Below are 18,763 nucleotides of genomic sequence, written 5' to 3' on the forward strand. Positions count from 1 at the left end.
AGGATTTTTGTCTTTTTCTTTACCTCCGAATATGGACTGTCCTAGCCCTCAGTCCTTAAATTACTTCTCTTTACGCTTACTCCTGAGTTGAATCTCATCTAGTTGTAGCTTTAAATATTTATTTAAAATGACTCCTAACTTGATGTCATCTCCAATCCTGACTGCTCCTCTCACTTCAATATACCTCACTACTTGACACCTCCAGTTGGAAGTCTGTTAGAGGAATAAAAATAGATTTACGCCAAACAACTTGATTTTCTATCTCCTAACCTCTCTCTCAACGTGCTATTTCGTGAATGTTCCTCTAGTGATCATTGTCAGTTTTAGACCCCATTAAAAATGCAAGTGCTTGGCCATCCCAGGCACACTGAATCTAACCTTAGGGTACTACCATTCACCTAGTTGCTAAGGTAACAAAATATAAAATCATCTTTGACTTTGCTCTCATACCTCACGTGTAATCCATTATCAAATCTTGTTAGTTTACTTTATAAATAAATCCTGAATCTCGCCATATTTTACTGCCTATACTGCTGCCATCCTAGCCCAAGTCAACATTTTTTTCCTGGACTGTTACGCTGACCTATTAACAGCTTCTGTTCTTATGTTACTTATAGTCTGTTCTCCAGAGAACAGTTGGATTGATCCTTTCGAAAAGGAAATTGGATCATGCTACTTCTCTTCTCTCAACTTTCTGATGGCTTTCAGTTATACTTTGAATAAAAATCAAAGTCTTTTCCCCTGATTTAGTCTCTGATATTCTTTTTAAATCTCATTTTCTACTGTTTGCCTTGTTCACTGTAATTTAGCCACTCTTATCTTCTTGCTCTTCATATATGCTGTCTCATTCCCATCTTTGGGCCTTTGCTTTTGTTGTTTTTTTATGCTTGAAATGATCTAATATGCCTACTTCATTTAGGTTTCTATCCATAAGTTAGGAAATTTGAATTTTGAGACACATTGCTTTAAAACATTTATGAAACATTTTAAAGTATTTTTGTATTATCTTTGACCCTCTTTTTAGATATTTCTTTTGTGACTAATAGACTATTACTTTGATAATGGTCATCTCTCCTTTATAGTTTTATTGGACATTTTCCAGAGCCCAGTATTCTAATGTCTTAAGCCATGTGTAGTGAACTAAAATGTTAGCATATCTCTATGAACAGTAATTTACTTTCCATATTTTTATTTCTCTTCTAAAATCTCAATGCTTAATTTTAAGGCACCAGAAGTTGAAAATACTTCATGTGATCCAGGAAACCTTTGACTTCATAGATTTCTTTTTAACTGTATCAATTTTCCTGTGTGATCTTGTGTAGCCAGGTAGTAATTAGCTGGTTTAGTAGGACTAGGCTTTCTGTGGAATGCTGGATGCTAGTCATCTATTGCTGCATAAGAAATGATTCCCAAACTTAGCAACCTAAGACATTTATTATTTTACATAGTTATTGAGAGTCAAGAATCTGGGAGCAGCTTAACTGATTGGTTCTGGCTCCTAGTCACTCATAGACTGGTAGTTAAGCTGTTGGCAGGGGTGCAGTGATCTGAAAGTTTACTAAGACTGAGGATCTGCTTCTAAGATGGCTCACTCTCATGGCTGTTGGCTAGAGAACTCAGTTTGTCTCTGCTGTTGGCAGAAGGCCTCTGTTCTTTGCCATCTGGACCATCCATAGGATTGCCTTGTTCTTCTCAGAATGTGACAGCTGGCTTTTCCCAGCGTGCTTGATTCAAAAGGGAAAAAGGAAAAGCAAGCAAGAAATTGTAGGTACCTTTCATGTCCTAGTCTCCAAAGTTGCACACCATTTTTTCCACTTTATTCTATTTGCTAGAATGAGTCGCTTAGTCCAGCTCACACTCAAGGAGAGAGGAATTAGGCTCCACCCTTTGAAGGAAAGAGTATTAGTGAATTTTTGGTCATTTTCTAACTCCCATGCTTATCTGTACCCCTAATTGAATATTCCATTGAAGTAGTAATTCTCATATAATGAACACAAATCATAATCTTCGCAGATCTTTTTAATAATGCATGTGCTTTCTCACCTGAGACTACTGAATCTGAATCTAGAAGTAAGGCATAGCTCTCTGTGCTATCAGAGATAAAAAGCCTGAGGTAACTCTCTTACAAGTCCCCCTGTCTACCTTAAGAACCATTGGTTTATGTTAATATTTGATGCCATGTGTTACAGGGTTGTTAACCTGTTTTACTATAGAGAGTTTTTCTCAGTAGTGATTTCTTTCTGAAATTACCAACTTTGTACTTTGTGAACATCAGTTCTAAGTAATTATAATACATTGCATTGCTTGAAATATATTTTAAGATGGAATTTAAATTCAATAAAAGTTTATTTTTTTTCTCATGGATGGTTTTTATGGGAAGTAAACTTTCTGCCAGTGTTACTCTCTTTAAGCATCTTATAATAAGACCCTGGATTGATGGGGGAATAAAAGCAAAATAAAAGGATGTCAAAAAATCATTTAAAATTTTTCATTTGCCTTTTTAACTTTCACTACCAGATTCTGATGATGATTAACTTTTTAATTATATCTTACCATTTGATTAAGGCAGAATCTAGATTTAAGAAGGTTGCTTAAGAGTTCAACAAAGTTAGTAGCTTTCCTTTCTGCTTTGATTAACACTATCTTTCCTTCTCCTGCCTTCCAACTTGTGGTACTTATTTTATCCTGCTTATACTAATGACATATCAGTATCAGATCTTAGATGATCTGAGTTAGGGGTTATACAGTGCTGTTATATATTTAGGTAAATGACCATGTCCTAGGTTAATTCCCCTAACATTCAAAGAAATTAAAATGTATTTGAATAATTTGAAACTTTCACATTTGCATGTCTTTTCTTTCTTTTAGTTGATTATAGACATAGTGAAACCAGTGCAACAGCTCTGATGGTTGCTGCAGGACGAGGTTTCTCAAGTCAAGTAGAACAGTTGATTAGTATGGGAGCCAATATTCATAGTAAAGCATCGAATGGCTGGTAATTTTTAATTGCATCTGTTCTTTGTATACCTTTGTATAGCTACATATATCTTTTTTGATTTCTTATATTTGCCTTTATATTAAAAGCTATTGTGAGGGGACTTCCCTGCTGGTCTGGTGGTTAAGACTCTGAGCTTCCACTGCAGGGGACATGGGTTTAATACCTGATTGGCAACCAGGATCCCACAGACCATGCAACACAGCCAGTAAATAAATAAAGTTGCTTAAAAAAAGGAAAAACTTAAAAAAAAAAGAAAGCTGTTGTGTAAAATTGCTCATACATATCTACTTTAATTGATGAATGAATAACTTTGAGTAATTAGTTTCCTAATTTTGAGAACATGATTTGTCTTTTTAAATTTGATACCTTTGAATTTTGTCAGGATGGCTTTAGATTGGGCTAAACACTTTGGCCAGACTGAAATTGTGGATCTTCTAGAATCTTACAGGTAAAACTTTTTGCTATTTTTAATTCTAACTCCTTTTGAAAAAGATTAGCCATATAAATCATAGAATGTGACCTATAAAAGCTATTTATAGTCTCTTTTCCAGCTATATATATATATTTGTAGTTCTAAGAACTTTTTCTAATAATAGTTTTCAGGTACTTTGTAGGTTGCTAATAAGATTTCCAAGGCAAACCATTCAGTATCACAGTAATCCAAGTCTATGCCTCAACCAGTAATGCTGAAGAAACTGAAGTTGCATGGTTCTACGAAGACCTACAAGACCTTCTAGAACTAACACCCCAAAAAGATGTCCTTTTCATTATAGGGGACTGGAATGCAAAAGTAGGAAGTGAAGAGATATCTGGAATAATAGCCATATTTGGCCTTAGAGTGCAAAATGAAACAAGGCAAGGGCTAACAGAATTTTGCCAAGAGAATGCACTGGTAATAGCAAATACCCTTGTCCAGCAACACAAGAGATGCTTCTACACATGGACATCACCAGATGGTCAATACCAAAATCAGACTGATTATATTCTTTGCAGCAAAAGATAGAGAAGCTATATATAGTCAGCAAAAACAAGACCGGGAGCTTTCAGTGGCTCAGATCACGAATTCCTTAGCACCAAATTCAGACTTAAGAAAGTAGGGAAAACCGCTAGACCATTCAGGTATGACTTAAATCAAATCCCTTATGATTATACAGTGGAAGTGAGAAATAGATTCAGGGGATTAGATAATAGGGTACCTGAAGAACTATAGACAGAGGTTTGTGACATTGTACAGGAGGCAGTAATCGAGACCATCCCCAAGGAAAAGACATGCAAAAAGGCAAAATGGTTGTCTGAGGAGGCCTTCCAAATAGCTGAGAAAAGAAGAGAAGCTAAAGCAAAAGAGAAAAGGAAAGATATAAGCATCTGAATGCAGAGTTCCAAAGAATAGCAAGGAGAGATAAGAAAGCCTTCCTCTACGATCATTGCAAACAAATAGAGGAAAACAATAGAATGAGAAAGACTAGAAATCTCTTAAAATAAATTAGAGATACCAAGAGAACATTTCATGCAAAGATGGGCTCAATAAAGGACAGAAATGGTATGGACCTAACAGAAGCTGAAGATACTAAGAAGAGGTGGCAAGAATATACATAAGGATTATACAAAAAAGATTTTCATGACCCAGATAACCACGATGGTGTGATCACTCACCTAGAACCAGATATCCTGGAATGTAAAGTCAACTGGGCCTTAGGAAACATCCCTATGAACAAAGCTAGGGGAGGTAATGGAATTCCAGTTGAGCTATTTCAAATCCTAAAAGATGATGCTGTGAAAGTGTTGCACTCAGTATGCCAGCACATTTGGAAAACTCAGCAGCTGCCACAGGTTGAAAAGGTCAGTTTTCATTCCAATCCCTAAGAAAGGCAATGCCAAAGAATGCTCAAACTACCACACAGTTGTGCTCATCTCACATGCTAGTAAAGTAATGCTCAAAATTCTCTAAGCCAGGCTGCAACAGGATGTGAATCATGAACTTCCAGACGTTCAAGCGCATTTTAGAAGATGCAGAGGAACCAGAGACAAATTGCCAACATCTGTTGGATCATCAGAAAAGCAAGAGGGTTCCAGAAAAACATCTATTTCTGCTTTATTGACTGTGCCAAAGCCTTTGACTATGTGTATCACCACAACCTGTGGAAAATTCTTAAAGAGATGAGAATGCCAGAACATGAAGTTAAAATATATTAAAATGTCTATTATTCAGGAACACAAAATATTTATTTGACTTGGGTTTTTGTATTATATTACATCTATAGATTAAGTCTTGAATATTTGTTGGGAATACCAGACCATCTGACCTGCCTCTTGAGAAACCTGTATGCAGGTCAGGAAGCAATGGTTAGAACTGGACATAGAACAACAGACTGGTTGCAAATAGGAAAAGGAGTACGTCAAGGCTGTATATTGTCACCCTGCTTATTTAACTTGTATGCATAGTACATAATGAGAAATGCTTGGTTGGAGGAAGCACAAGCTGGAATCAAGATTGCCGGGAGAAATATCAATAAATATCAAGAAATATCAATATCAATCATCAGATATGCAGATGATACTACACTTATGGCAGAAAGTGAAGAGGAACTAAAGAGCCTCTTGATGAAAGTGAAAGAGGAGAGTGAAAAAGTTGGCTTAAAGCTCAACATTCAGAAAACGAAGATCATGGCATCTGGTCCTATCACTTCATGGGAAATAGATGGGGAAACAGTGGAAACAGTGGCTGACTTTATTTTGGGGGGCTCCGAAATCACTGCAGATGGTGATTGCAGCCATGAAATTAAAAGACACTTACTCCTTGGAAGGAAAGTTATGACCAACCTAGACAGCATATTAAAAAGCAGCGACATTACTTTTCCAACAAAGGTCCGTCTAGTCAAGGCTGTGGTTTTTCTAGTAGTCATGTATGGATATGAGAGTTGAACTATAAAGAAAGCTGAGCACCGAAGAATTGATGCTTTTGAACTGTGGTGTTGGAGAAGACTCTTGAGAGTCCCTTGGACTGCTAGGAGATCCAACCAGTCCATCCTAAAGGAGACCAGTTCTAGGTGTTCATTGGTAGGACTGATGTTAAAGCTGAAACTCCAATACTTTGGCTACCTGATGTGAAGAGCTGACTCATTTGAAAAGACCCTGGTGCTGGGAAAGATTGAGGGCAGGAGGAGAAGGGGATGCCAGAGGATGAGATGGTTGGATGGCATCACCAACTCAATGCACATGGGTTTGGGTGGACTCCGGGAGTTGGTTATGGACAGGGAGGCCTGGTGTGCTGCGGTTCATGGAGTCGCTTAGAGTCGGACATGACTGAGCACCTGAACTGAACATCTATAGATTTAGTCTTGAATATTTATTAGATGAAGTAAACATTTGATGGATCAAATTATTTTTGTCATTTTAATTTCATTAAATGATAATGTAGTGTGTCAAAATTCTCTGCAGATCCAAATGCTAATTCTGGTGTGGTGAGTTTTGTCATTTCATTAATTGCACCCAGAACTTGCAGTCCTTTTAGTGCTAACACTTTGAAAGTTCCATTCTTAAGGTGTTAGCTGTAGCTTACTGGATACTACAGATTACCATGTAAAGCAGTTATCTGGATAATATTGTAGTATCCCAGCTAAGTCAGCTTTCTTTTTGTTCAATAGATCATGATATTATCAATTATACGTTTAAAATATTTAAATTCAATTAATTATGTTTCCTGGATTGAGAAAGTTTATAGCTTTAAACAGCACAAAAGTAAAACAATAAACTTGAAATGGTTTAAATTGAACTTTAAAATTTTAAATACAACAGTTATAAAGTTGAAAAAGGCTCATGTTTTTCCTATTGAAAGCAGTCTTATTTTTCTCCTAAGCTCTTTAAGAGACATTGAGCTGAACTGAATTTTCTAGAAATCATATTGATAATTTCTAGTGATGGCAGTAGTCTATATTTTTACATACAGCATGAAGAAACAAGTGGGTTATTCCAGTAATTTCTGCTGATGCTGGCTTTTGGGAAATAGCACAATCAACCTACTTTCAGTTTGAAGTGAAGTGAAAGTTGCTCAGTCATGTCTGACTCTTTGCAACCCCATGGACTATACAGTCCATGGAATTCTCCAGGCCAGAATACTGAAGTGGGTAGCCTATCCCTTCTCCAGTAGATCTCCCCTACCCAGGAATTGAACCAGGGTCTCCTGCAATTCAGGCAGATTCTTTACCAATTGAGCTATTAGGGAAGCCTACTTTTAGTATAGGAGAACCAAATTAACAGTCATGTTAAGCTGGTACCTGTACAGTTCTTTTATTTTTAATGAGAACTGTTTTTCAGAATATTGTTTATAATAATGAGTAGTTAGAAACAACCTATTAAAATATAAATGATGACCAAAAGTTTGTGTTTTTTAAGTTTTATTGATATTCAATTCACATATCATATAATTCACCTACTTTAGTGTGTATTCCAGTGGTTTTTAGTATGTTCAAAGAGTTATGCAGGCGTCACCACAGTCAGTTTTGATAAAATTTGCATCACCCCAAAAAGAAACCTGTGCTCATTAGAAGTCTCTTCTTATTTTCCTCAACTTTCCCAGCCCTAGGCAACCACTAATCTACTTCCATTTTCTATAGATTAATATTCTGGACAACTCATATAAATGAAATTATATAATCTGTGGTTTTCTATAATTGGCTTCTTTCACTTAGCATAATGTTTTTAAAGGTCATCCATGTTGTGACATCCTTTTAATGACTGAGTAATATTCTATTCTGGGTAGACTACAGTTTGTTTATTCATTCATTAAATTATGAACAGTTCAGTTGTTTCCACTTTGGGGATGTCATGAATAATCACCGGTATAAATATTTGTGTACAGATTTTTATGTGGACAGATATTTTAATTTCTTCTTATACTATATTTCTAGAAGTCTATCTGCTGGGGCGCATGGTAACACTGTGTTTAACATTTTGAGAAACTGCCACATTGTTGTCCAAAGTGGTTACATCATTTTACATTTCCACTTGGTTCCAGTTTCTTCACATCCTCTCTCACACTTATTATTATTTGTCCTTTGATAATAGTCATTCTAGTGGGTATGAAGTGGTATTTCACTGTGGTTTTGAATTTCATTTTTCTGATGACTAATGATGTCATGTGCTAGTTGGCTGTTTGTATATTTGCTTTGAAGAAAAGTCTTCAGGTTGAGCTTTTTAAAAAGCACCTGTTGCCAAGTTTTACTTTGAATAATATACTTGAAACCAAAATATGAATTATATTATAGCTAGAGCATTAATTGTCACTTCACCTCTTAGAGTATATTGAAAATGTGAAGGTGGACATAATGGGAATAATTGGCAAGGGTTACTCTTTTTAATGGAATTCAACTTGATCTATTTTTTTTTTCCCTTCTAGTGCTTCTTTGGAATTTGGAAATCTGGATGAAAGCTCTTTGGTTCAAACAAATGGGAGTGACCTCAGTGCAGAAGACAGAGAACTTCTGAAAGCTTATCACCATAGTTTTGATGATGAAAAAGTAGACTTGGATTTGATTATGCATCTTCTATACAATATCTGCCATAGTTGTGAAGCTGGTAAATGAGTACTGTCTAAAAGAACTGGAATAGAGATACATTCTTTGATTTAGGAATTAATATTTTGTGTATATAAATTTTTATATAATTCCATTGATAATAATGCACAACCTCTTTAAATGTCAGAAGTATTAGAGCTTATCAGTGCTTGAAAGCACATATAGAGTTCATTGTATCTAGATGTTTTGATTGATTCTTGTTTTACAAAGAGATTGAATGTTTAAAAAAATCATTCTTCTTCAAGGTGCAATATTGATTTTTCTACCTGGATATGATGAAATTGTTGGTCTGAGGGATCGCATCCTGTTTGATGACAAGCGGTTTGCTGATAATGCACATAGGTAAAAGCTAACACTTTGCATTTGTTACTTTTAATAACAGTTAGGTACCACAGTATATTTTCTCTTGTCAACAGATACCAAGTCTTTATGCTTCATTCAAATATGCAAACATCTGATCAAAAGAAGGTATTAAAAAACCCACCTGCAGGTGTTCGGAAAATAGTAAGCTTCATAAAATCTTTATTTTTCCATTTTGTTAGTCATTGGTTTTGTGTTCATATTAACTATGATATAATATTCCATTGCAGATCCTTTCCACCAATATTGCTGAAACCAGCATCACAGTCAATGATGTTGTCTTCGTTATTGATTCTGGTAAGGTGAAAGAGGTATGTATGAATAAATTATATTTTTACTTAAATGAAGAAGGTTAAGTTCCATAACAATAAATATTTTTATGAGCAGAATTCATCTTAATGGGGAAACTTCTGGTTCTAGGATGAATTTGACATAGTAAATGTTAGTTTCACTGAAGTGAATATTCTACCTTAAACAATTCAGTTTGCAGGGTTGTCTTGTTATTCTAACAGTTTAGCTTCTGCAGTTTCCCTGTGGCTCAGATGGTAAAGAATCCACCTGCAATGCAGGAGAACCAGATTTGACCCCTGGGTTGGGAAGACCCCCTGGAGAAGGAAATGGCAACCCACTTCTCTATTCTTGACTTGAGAATCCCATGGACAGAGGAGTCCACGGGCTTGCAAAGAGTCGGACACGACTGAGTGACTAGCACACACACACACTAAATATTAGGAAGGAAATGAAGCATTTGGCTAGTAACTGAAAGTTTTGTCAATGTGGAAATTTGATTACATATTTTCTATGTTTTCTTTCTGCTTATGGGCATGGACTGTGTCCTTCTTGTTCATTGTTACATTTCCAGTGCTCTGCATGTAGTTTTAATGGGTATTCAAAAAATGTTTAGTTCAAAAAAGCCTTCTTTAGTTCAAGAAAACAAACATAAAACCAGGCTTCAGCAAATGATGGCTACCAGAAGAATTGGGCCCATCAACTGCTTTTGTAAAAATAAATTTTATTTGAATAATGCCGTGTTCTTGTCCACTTTTACCCATTGTCTGACTGCTTTCACACTGCAATGGCAGATTTGAGTAGTTGCAACAGAGCCCCTCTGCAAAGGCTAAAAATTTCTGCTAACACCTGATATAAATAAAAGTCAGTGTTTATTTCCTTGTAGTATTGCTGCTACTGCTGCTGCTGCTAAGTTGCTTCAGTCGTGTCCGACTCTGTGCAACCCCAGAGACGGTAGCTTACCAGGCTCCCCTGACCCTGGGGTTCTCCAGGCAAGAACACTGGAGTGGGTTGCCATTTCCTTCTCCAATGCATAAAAGTGAAAGTGAAGTTGCTCAGTCGTGTCCGACTCCTAGCGACCCCATGGACTGCAGCCTACCAGCCTCCTCCATCCATGGGATTTTCCAGGCAAGAGTACTGGAGTGGGGTGCCATTGCCTTTTCCGTGTAGTATTGCAGTGCCCACCAATTCTCAGTATTCCCAATGTTGGTCAGTCCTTTCATGAAAGAGGGGCTTCCCTGGTGGCTCAGAGGTTAAAGTGTCTGCCTGCAATGTGGGAGACCCGGGTTTGATCCCTGGATTGGGAAGATCCCCTGGAGAAGGAAATGGCAACTCACTCCAGTACTCTTGCCTGGAAAATCCCATGGAGGGAAAAGCCTGGTAGGCTACAGTCCATGGGGTTGCAAAGAGTCAGACAGGGCTGAGCGACTTCACTTTCACTTTCACTTTCATGAAAGAATTGAAAATTTTTGGTTTTCAAGGAAATAAATGCTATCCATGTTGGGAAAACAAATCATGTTTGCTCTAGTGGATATAAATGATCATGTTTAATGTGAAAAGAAGTTACCTTTGTGTGTTATTAAGAAAACTGATGGTAGTGTCAAAAGTTATTTTATACACAAAATTGATAAATGTAATATTAAAAATCAAAATAAGCATCTTTTCTAAAAAAGTCATAATAAACTATTAAGAGAACCCATTTATATTTTTCTATGTAGTTATTTTATGAAAAGGATGGTATAAAGTCACTAGAGTATATATATTCTAGTTAAAAATGAATATTTCTCTGTAGTAAATTTTCACTTTAGTAGTGAAAATATGGGATTAGTAGTGGTTCTTTTTTACTTTCTCTTTTGTCATTCTGGATAAGCTAATACATTAGTAGTTCAGCAAGAGATAAAGTGGATGGGGTTGAAAATTTTTCATTTGGGAATAGGATTATTTTAGTGATTATTACTGTTCTCTCCAATCAGCTTCCTGAAAAGTATGTCAGAAAATGTCTTTCCCTGATGACTCCTATTCCCCACAATGATGTAAATCTGATAGAAAATGACCTTAAGAGAATAGATCAGTTCTCTCCAATCTTGATGCTTTATGAGAACTGACTGCCATTTTTCAAGTGTAGTAGAGTAAAACAAATAGCTTAGCAAGGCACAGCATGAGGAAGTTCTACAGCTCTTCAGAGTTTAGTTTTCCTTTTTTTCCCTTAGAATGATTATAACCAGAAATCTGGATTTTTAAAAAAATCAGTACCCTGTGCTAATTAGTCAAAAGGGACTCTGAATTAAACTTGGCATGTTAAAATATATTCATAATGTTTTCTATTTCTTATTAAATACCTTTTATGTGTTAACATGAAGGTGATTTAAATATTACAGAAATCCTTTGATGCACTGAATTTTGTTACAATGTTAAAAATGGTATGGATTTCCAAAGCTAGCGCCATACAACGAAAAGGCAGGTAATGTATATTTAATGAACATTCATTCAATTCCCATTCAAATGGGAATATTTAATGTATATTCTACTTTCTATAAAATGTTGAAATCTTCATGTTTGTCTTAATTTTTATATTATTTTTTCAAAGCAGACAATTTTAATACTTATTTTAAAGTCAAATTTAGGTTATGTTAAAAGTAAAAATTTTTGCCTTGTATAACCTACACTCAGAACATGTAAAAAATTTAAAAAATGAAAATAAAAGCAATGTAAGATAAGATGAATTTCTGTACTATACAAAAAAACTCAGAATAAATCAATTAAATAAAGATCACTACATTAACCTCATGTATACCACATGTATCTCACATATATGTGAAGAAAGGCAAATTAATGAGGTACTAGTTTTTGCTTATCAGATTGGCATCAATGAAAATTTTTAAGTTGGAAAATTAAAAGTGTAAATTGGTGTGACTTCTTCACAGGATGATTTGAAATTGTTTATCAAGATCTCCCTTTTTGCAGTGGGTTCCACTTCCCATAATTTATCTTGAGTATACTTGCAAATGTGTGCAAAGATAAATGTTTAAGAATGCTTTTAGCAGTATATTATTAGTATTGAAAAATCTGGGAACACTGTAATGTCCATAAATAGTGAAGTGGTTAAGCAAATTATATTATTGCCGCATAATGTCTTACTAAGTAACTGTTAAAAGGAAATAGGTAGATATATGTGTCTTATGTGGATAAGTTTTCAGAAACTCATATTAATTGAAAAAGTAAGTATAAAGCATATATCTAGTATTTTCTTGTGCTAAAAAGTATCTGTCTATGTTTATATATGTATTTAGACATACATTGTCACGGCAGAGAACAATATTAAAAAATAGCAGTTGTTGACTGAGAAGGAGGACAAAACAAAAGATTATATTATCTAAACTTAGTTGATAAAGCAGCAGCAGAGTTTGAGAAAACTGACTCCAATTTTGAAAGCAGTTTTGTGGGTAAAATGCTATCAAATAGCATGGCGTGCTTCAGAGAAATCCTTTATGAGAGGAAGAATCCATAAATGTGGCAAACTTCACTGTGGCCCTGTTTTAACAAGTTGCCAAAACTTCCAGGCTTCAGCTGAGCAGCAGCCATCAACATCAAGGCATGACCCTCCACCAGCAAATAGATTATGACTTTGAAGGCCCAAATGATGGCTAGGATTGTTTTAGTGATAAAGCATTTTTAAAATGAAGATACACATTGTTTATTTAGATGTAATGCTATTGCATGCTTGATGTACTACAGTATAGTGTAAAATAACTTTTTTGTGTACTTAGAAACCAAAACATTCTGGTGACTTGCTTTACTGTGTGTGTTATATTGTTTATTGTTGTTTGTTATTATGTTTATTATGTGTGCTTTATTGCCATAGTCTGGAACTGAACCTGAAATACCTCTGAGGAATGCCTGAGAATAATTCAGGAGAGTCATATTGGTGATTGTATGTTCAGGGGTAGGGAATAGAGTGGAATGAAGGATGTCTTACAGGTTTCTAAGATAATTTTGTGGATGGTGGTGGTATTGTCAGGTGAAATGTGAAAAGTGGTGATATGAGGACAGTTAATTTTTGATTGTGTTAAGTTTGAGTTGACTGTGGAAAATCCAGGGGGAGCTAAGAGGCTTCTGAAATACAGGTTCAGATTAGGATAATGAGACCTATATGAATGAAGTTTGAAGTTACGAGGATTATTAATATCACTTATGAGAGAGAGTAGAGTAAGGAGAGCAGAGATCTGAGGTCTGACCTCAAAGGAACATCAGCATTTAAGGACTGTGGAAGGATAGGAATTTCTTACAGGATGCTAGATAGATGGGCAAACTAATGCGTATGTAGTCAGGGAAATGGTGAAGGAAGAAATGGTCCAACAGTGTCAGATTTTCTAGCTTGTATCACACTGTATTATAGTTGTTTGTCTCTCTGGATTGTGAACTTTGTGGGAATAGGGATATTTCTGTATCTGTCACTTGGTATTAGCCTTGCTATTAGCTGATATAAGGATATTAAATGAAATTAAAAGTCACTGCTTTTCTTCAAGGTATATTTCTGGTACTTTCCAGAAAATTATGCGAGTCTCTGATGATGGGGTAAATGACACTCCTTTAGAGTTATAGAAATGTATAACTTCCACAACTCTAATCAGTGGACCTAAACCACAGCCTTGTCTAACTCAATGAAACTAAGCCATGCTCGCGGGGCAACCCGAGACAGGCGGGTCATGGTGGAGAGGTCTGACAGAATGTGGTCCACTGGAGAAGGGAATGGCAAACCACTTCAGTATTCTTGCCTTGAGAACCCCATGAACAGTAGGAAAAGGCAAAATGATGGATACTGAAAGAGGTACTCCCTGTGGACAGGGAGGCCTGGCGTGCTGTGATTCATGGGGTCACAAAGAGTCGGACACGACTGAGTGACTGAACTGAACTGAACTGAAACACAGTGCTTGGTAGCAGCTTCATAAAACTGATTAAATTTGAATTGCTATATATTTATTCATAATTTATTTTTATTCACTTTTATTTGTGTATATATATATGTATGTGCATTAATTTTTATACTGTTTTCTAGAAGTATTACTTGTCAGGTAGATATCATTCATGAATCTCATTTGTAAATTAAATAATTGAATTTCACACCTATGAAGTGTCTTTTCAAAGGTTAGGGGATCAGTATTAGAGTACAGATTCAAACTCAGATGTCCTGATACTGGTTTATTGTTCTGTCTCCTAAATCACGTTGCTTTTACAGTTTCCCTGTTATGGTTTTTATTCCTTGTTTGAGCCTTTATTTTGTGTTTTAATTTCAAGGGCAGGGCGATGCAGACCTGGAATTTGTTTCCGACTGTTCAGTAGACTTCGATTCCAGAATATGTTGGAATTTCAGACTCCAGAACTTTTGAGAATGCCATTACAGGTGGAAATTTACTAAGTTCTAAAATGCTATTTTTTTGGGTGAGGGAGGAGAGGGATCATTTCAACTTAGACCGATTGGACTTAAAAGTAAATCAATTTATAAAATAAAATTCTAAAATATATATTATGGAGGGTGATTATATAAAACTAATATTTTTTCTATAAGAAAATTTAATTCAGAAACCTCCAAAATTTTAAAGAGCTGCTTGAGTGCATTTCAGTTATGGTATAGTTTGTAAATATACTGTTTTTTAATGTAACATTTTAGGATTCTGTCAACCACATCTGTATACACCTTTTAAATTCTCAATGAGAAGTAGAAAACAAATCATTTAAGGTCCAAAAGATAATACCAAAATCTCAGTTCAAGTTGCTGAGCTTACCTTGTTAGTTTTGGAACTGAATTCACTGAGATTTCCTAGTCTATATTAATTATTTTCCTTTCAGTTTTCTGACTTAATGGAACAGTCAAACACTGTGTAGTTTGTTGGGAAAACTATCAGAAGTATATTAATTTGGTTCTTTGGTATGCCAAGCTACATGCTGGCTTCCAAATCTTAAAGAGACACTGGATCATATTATTGGCATCCATATACCTGGACTACTTCCCCCTTCTCCATGCTTATGTGCCATTTTCTGTTCTTCTTAGGATAAAATGCAGAATTCTTAACCAGAGCCTAAATCATCTCTCTTGCTTGTGTCTCTGGTTTTAATTTTTAAGTCATACCTTTCCTCTTCTCTCTACTCGTACTAGTAGGTTCGATTTTTCAAACACATTTTGTTTCTTTGTATCTCAGGGCCTTCACATGTGCTATCCCATCTCCATAGAATCCACCCCATTATTCCTTTTCTGATTAACTAATCTTTACATGGGAGTTAATGCAGGGGACTTAAGAGATGCAGGTTTGATCCCTAGATCAGGAAGATCCTGTGGAGGAGGGCATAGAAACCCACTCCAGTATCTTTGCCTGGAGAATCCCTTGGACAGAGGAGCCTGGAGGGCTAGAGTACGTAGGGTTGCAGAGTCAGGCATGACTGAAGCTACTTAGTACGTACAATCTTTACATCTTCTTAATTTGTGTCATTTCTTTAGAGAATTGTGTTTGACTTCCCATGGCCACCTCCTCTTGCCATTTCTTGAACCTCATGTTTACATCTTTAGTTCCTTTTATCCTTCATTATCACAACTGTAATTAAGTAGTTAATTATATAATTATTCTGTTTTTCACACACAATGAAAATCCATGAGGGTAGTGTCTGCTTATGCTTTTCTTTTTTTTCCCATCTGAATCTGTAGTGCCTAGCATCTATCAAGCACTTAAATATTTGTCAAATGGATAAAAAGTTGTAGAATGCAGTATAAAGGGGAAAAAAAGATTTTTGGACAGTGACTATTATTGTTATATATAAGGACTATGTGAGAAGACATTGCCAGCAGGGACAGTAGTAATCTTGATAGATGTTGATGGAAGATGATTATTAAGATTCTCACACTAAAGTATGAGCCCATCTTTCATAGAAAGATCTTTCATGGAATGACATTGTTTACTTTGCTGTTCATTTTAATCAGGGACTCTACTAGTCTCTGTTGGGGATCTATAATTTCTAAGATTTTTAAAAAAATGAAAATCAGCTATAAATGTCAACATTTCAAAATGATTTGCTCTTTTTATTTACAGGAACTGTGTTTACATACCAAGCTGTTAGCCCCAGTTAATTGTGCTATTGCTGATTTCCTTATGAAAGCTCCTGAACCTCCACCAGCTTTAATTGTAAGAAATGCTGTACAAATGCTTAAGGTTGGTATCTTTATAGACTTATTTTACCTGGCTATTTTACTTGAAATTTAAACCAATTGATAATATGTCTTAAATAATTTTGTACCTTAAAAAATTATCTTAATAATCATGTATTTTGAATAATTCTTTTGTGGTAATTAAAGTAAAATAGTAGGTATAGTTCATTTTTACATGGTATATTTGAAGCAGAAATTTTTTTATGAGATGTAATAGCAAAAGAAAATTTATGTTCTTGTATCTTGCTTATGGATTTTTAAGTATAGGGTTTGATTAAACAGTTTTGATCATGTCAAGTTCTATTTTATATCCTTTTATTTAGACAATAGATGCAATGGATGCATGGGAAGATCTCACTGAACTTGGATATCATTTGGCTGACTTGCCAGTAGAGCCACATCTTGGTAAAATGGTCCTGTGTGCTGTTGTTTTGAAGTGTCTGGATCCCATCCTTACAATTGCCTGCACACTAGCTTATCGAGATCCTTTCGTCCTGCCAACTCAGGCCTCTCAGAAACGTGCAGCTATGCTTTGTAGGAAACGTTTCACTGCAGGAACTTTCAGTGACCACATGGCACTTCTCAGAGCATTCCAGGTAATATTGTTGTCATTTTATTTTTGAAATGTTGCTAAACACATTTCTAGAGTAAGTGTAACAAATTTAAAAAAATAGATATGATTCCATTAATTTTATTTCATTATAAAGTCACATTTTATTAATAGCTCAGAAGAATATCTTCCTACTACTAATATGTTAAAATTATCATATTTTTCTCTAGTTTCTTTCATTTTCTCTTCTTTCTCCTTGTGGAAATATGTGTGTGTGTGTGTGTGTGTGTGTGTGTGTGTATATATATATATATATATATATATATTACTTTTATGTATATTTATTTTTTATAAGCTCAAATTCCTTATCTTTAATCATATCTTATTCAGAAATGCTGTAAAATTTTAGTTAAGAAACAACTGTATGTTATTCAAAGTGTATAGAACAAAACTTAGAAGAAAATTATTTTGAATTTAACATCTATTTATTGATTTATTTAGAGTGTATCTCTTTCTTGTGTACTTAGGACAGTATACTAAGAATTTAATTTTATAAAGCAAAGTCTAAAAATCACTTACAAATTTTAAGATAATGTGAGAAATTGAGGAAAGTGATAAATGGGAAAGAAAGGATAAGAATAGTGAGCCTGAGTAAAGGAAATGATATTGCAATTAAAAAAATAATTGTAAGCTTTTTTTGTGGGCATTATTGAACAGAAGTTGATGCATTGTTATTAATTGGGTATATTAGATACTGTATATTATAATATTAAGTGATAATATTGTAATCGGAGGAAGATTTGGAGTAGAATTCCTACCTAGTCTGTTTTTTCCCCAGCTTTTCAGTTATATTCTGAAGCAAGAGAACTCATTTTCAAAGAGAAGCTTTACTATACTACATATAGGTAATTTCTAGGAATCTCACTTTGCATTCTCACACAGAGTAGGAAGTTGATATAAGGTTATTTTTAAAGGCCTGGAGTGACAGGATTCTTAGATATAATGGTATTATGATGGCTTATTTGGAAATCTCTCGTACTTTAGTGAAGGAAAATTAGCAGGCACATCTATAAAGGTGAATATTTTTACATAGCTAGGTATTTAGGTTACCTGATACTTCATTCTCGTTCATTCAGTGGCTTTTATAGCATTGTAGCATTTGAGTATAAATTATCTAATGATAATTCTATTTGATTATAAAGTCTTAGATTTTATTTTTAAATTATGCTTAAAAAATTAGATATAATTGAGATATAACATTATATTAGCTTTAGGTGTAGAGCCTAATGACAGTATTTGTATATATTGTGAAATGATCACCACAATAAGTCTAGTTAAGATCCATCACTATGTTGTTGTTGTTCATTTGCTAAGTCGTGTCTGACTCTTTGTGATCCCATGAACTGCAGCATACCAGGACTCTCTGTCCTTCACTGTCTCCTGGAGTTTACTCATACTCATGTCAATTGAGTCAGTGATGCCATCCAACCATCTTATCCTCTGTTACCCCTTCTCCTCTTGCCCTCAATCTTTCCCAGAATCAGGGTCTTTTCTAGAGTCAGCTCTTCGCATCAGGTGCCAAAGTATTGGCGCTTCAGCTTCAACATCAGACCTTCCAGTGAACACCCGGGACTGATCTCCTTTAGGACTGACTGGTTGGATTTCCTTGCAGTCCAAGGGACTCTCAGGAGTCTTCTCCAACACCACAGTTCAAAAGCATCAATTCTTCAGCGCTCAGCCTTCTTTATAGTCCACATCTCACATCCACACATGACTACTGGAAAAACCATAGATGGACC

The 18,763-nt window shown here is 35.2% G+C and overlaps 1 protein-coding gene across 1 annotated transcript in view; it reads left to right on the top strand.

Annotated features, from left to right (window-relative positions):
• YTHDC2 (YTH N6-methyladenosine RNA binding protein C2) overlaps window positions 1-18,763 on the top strand; it is a 71,990-nt gene that overhangs the window by 27,727 nt on the left and 25,500 nt on the right. The window contains exons 11-20 of the mRNA XM_015096775.3: window positions 2,869-2,995; window positions 3,381-3,446; window positions 8,394-8,572; window positions 8,817-8,913; window positions 8,988-9,075; window positions 9,162-9,242; window positions 11,598-11,680; window positions 14,515-14,620; window positions 16,299-16,418; window positions 16,738-17,010. Of these exons, the coding sequence (XP_014952261.2) occupies window positions 2,869-2,995; window positions 3,381-3,446; window positions 8,394-8,572; window positions 8,817-8,913; window positions 8,988-9,075; window positions 9,162-9,242; window positions 11,598-11,680; window positions 14,515-14,620; window positions 16,299-16,418; window positions 16,738-17,010 (1,220 nt within the window). The remainder of the gene's footprint in view (window positions 1-2,868; window positions 2,996-3,380; window positions 3,447-8,393; window positions 8,573-8,816; window positions 8,914-8,987; window positions 9,076-9,161; window positions 9,243-11,597; window positions 11,681-14,514; window positions 14,621-16,298; window positions 16,419-16,737; window positions 17,011-18,763) is intronic.

Source organism: Ovis aries, chromosome 7, assembly GCF_016772045.2.
Source record: "Ovis aries strain OAR_USU_Benz2616 breed Rambouillet chromosome 7, ARS-UI_Ramb_v3.0, whole genome shotgun sequence".
Classification (NCBI taxonomy): domain Eukaryota; kingdom Metazoa; phylum Chordata; class Mammalia; order Artiodactyla; family Bovidae; genus Ovis; species Ovis aries.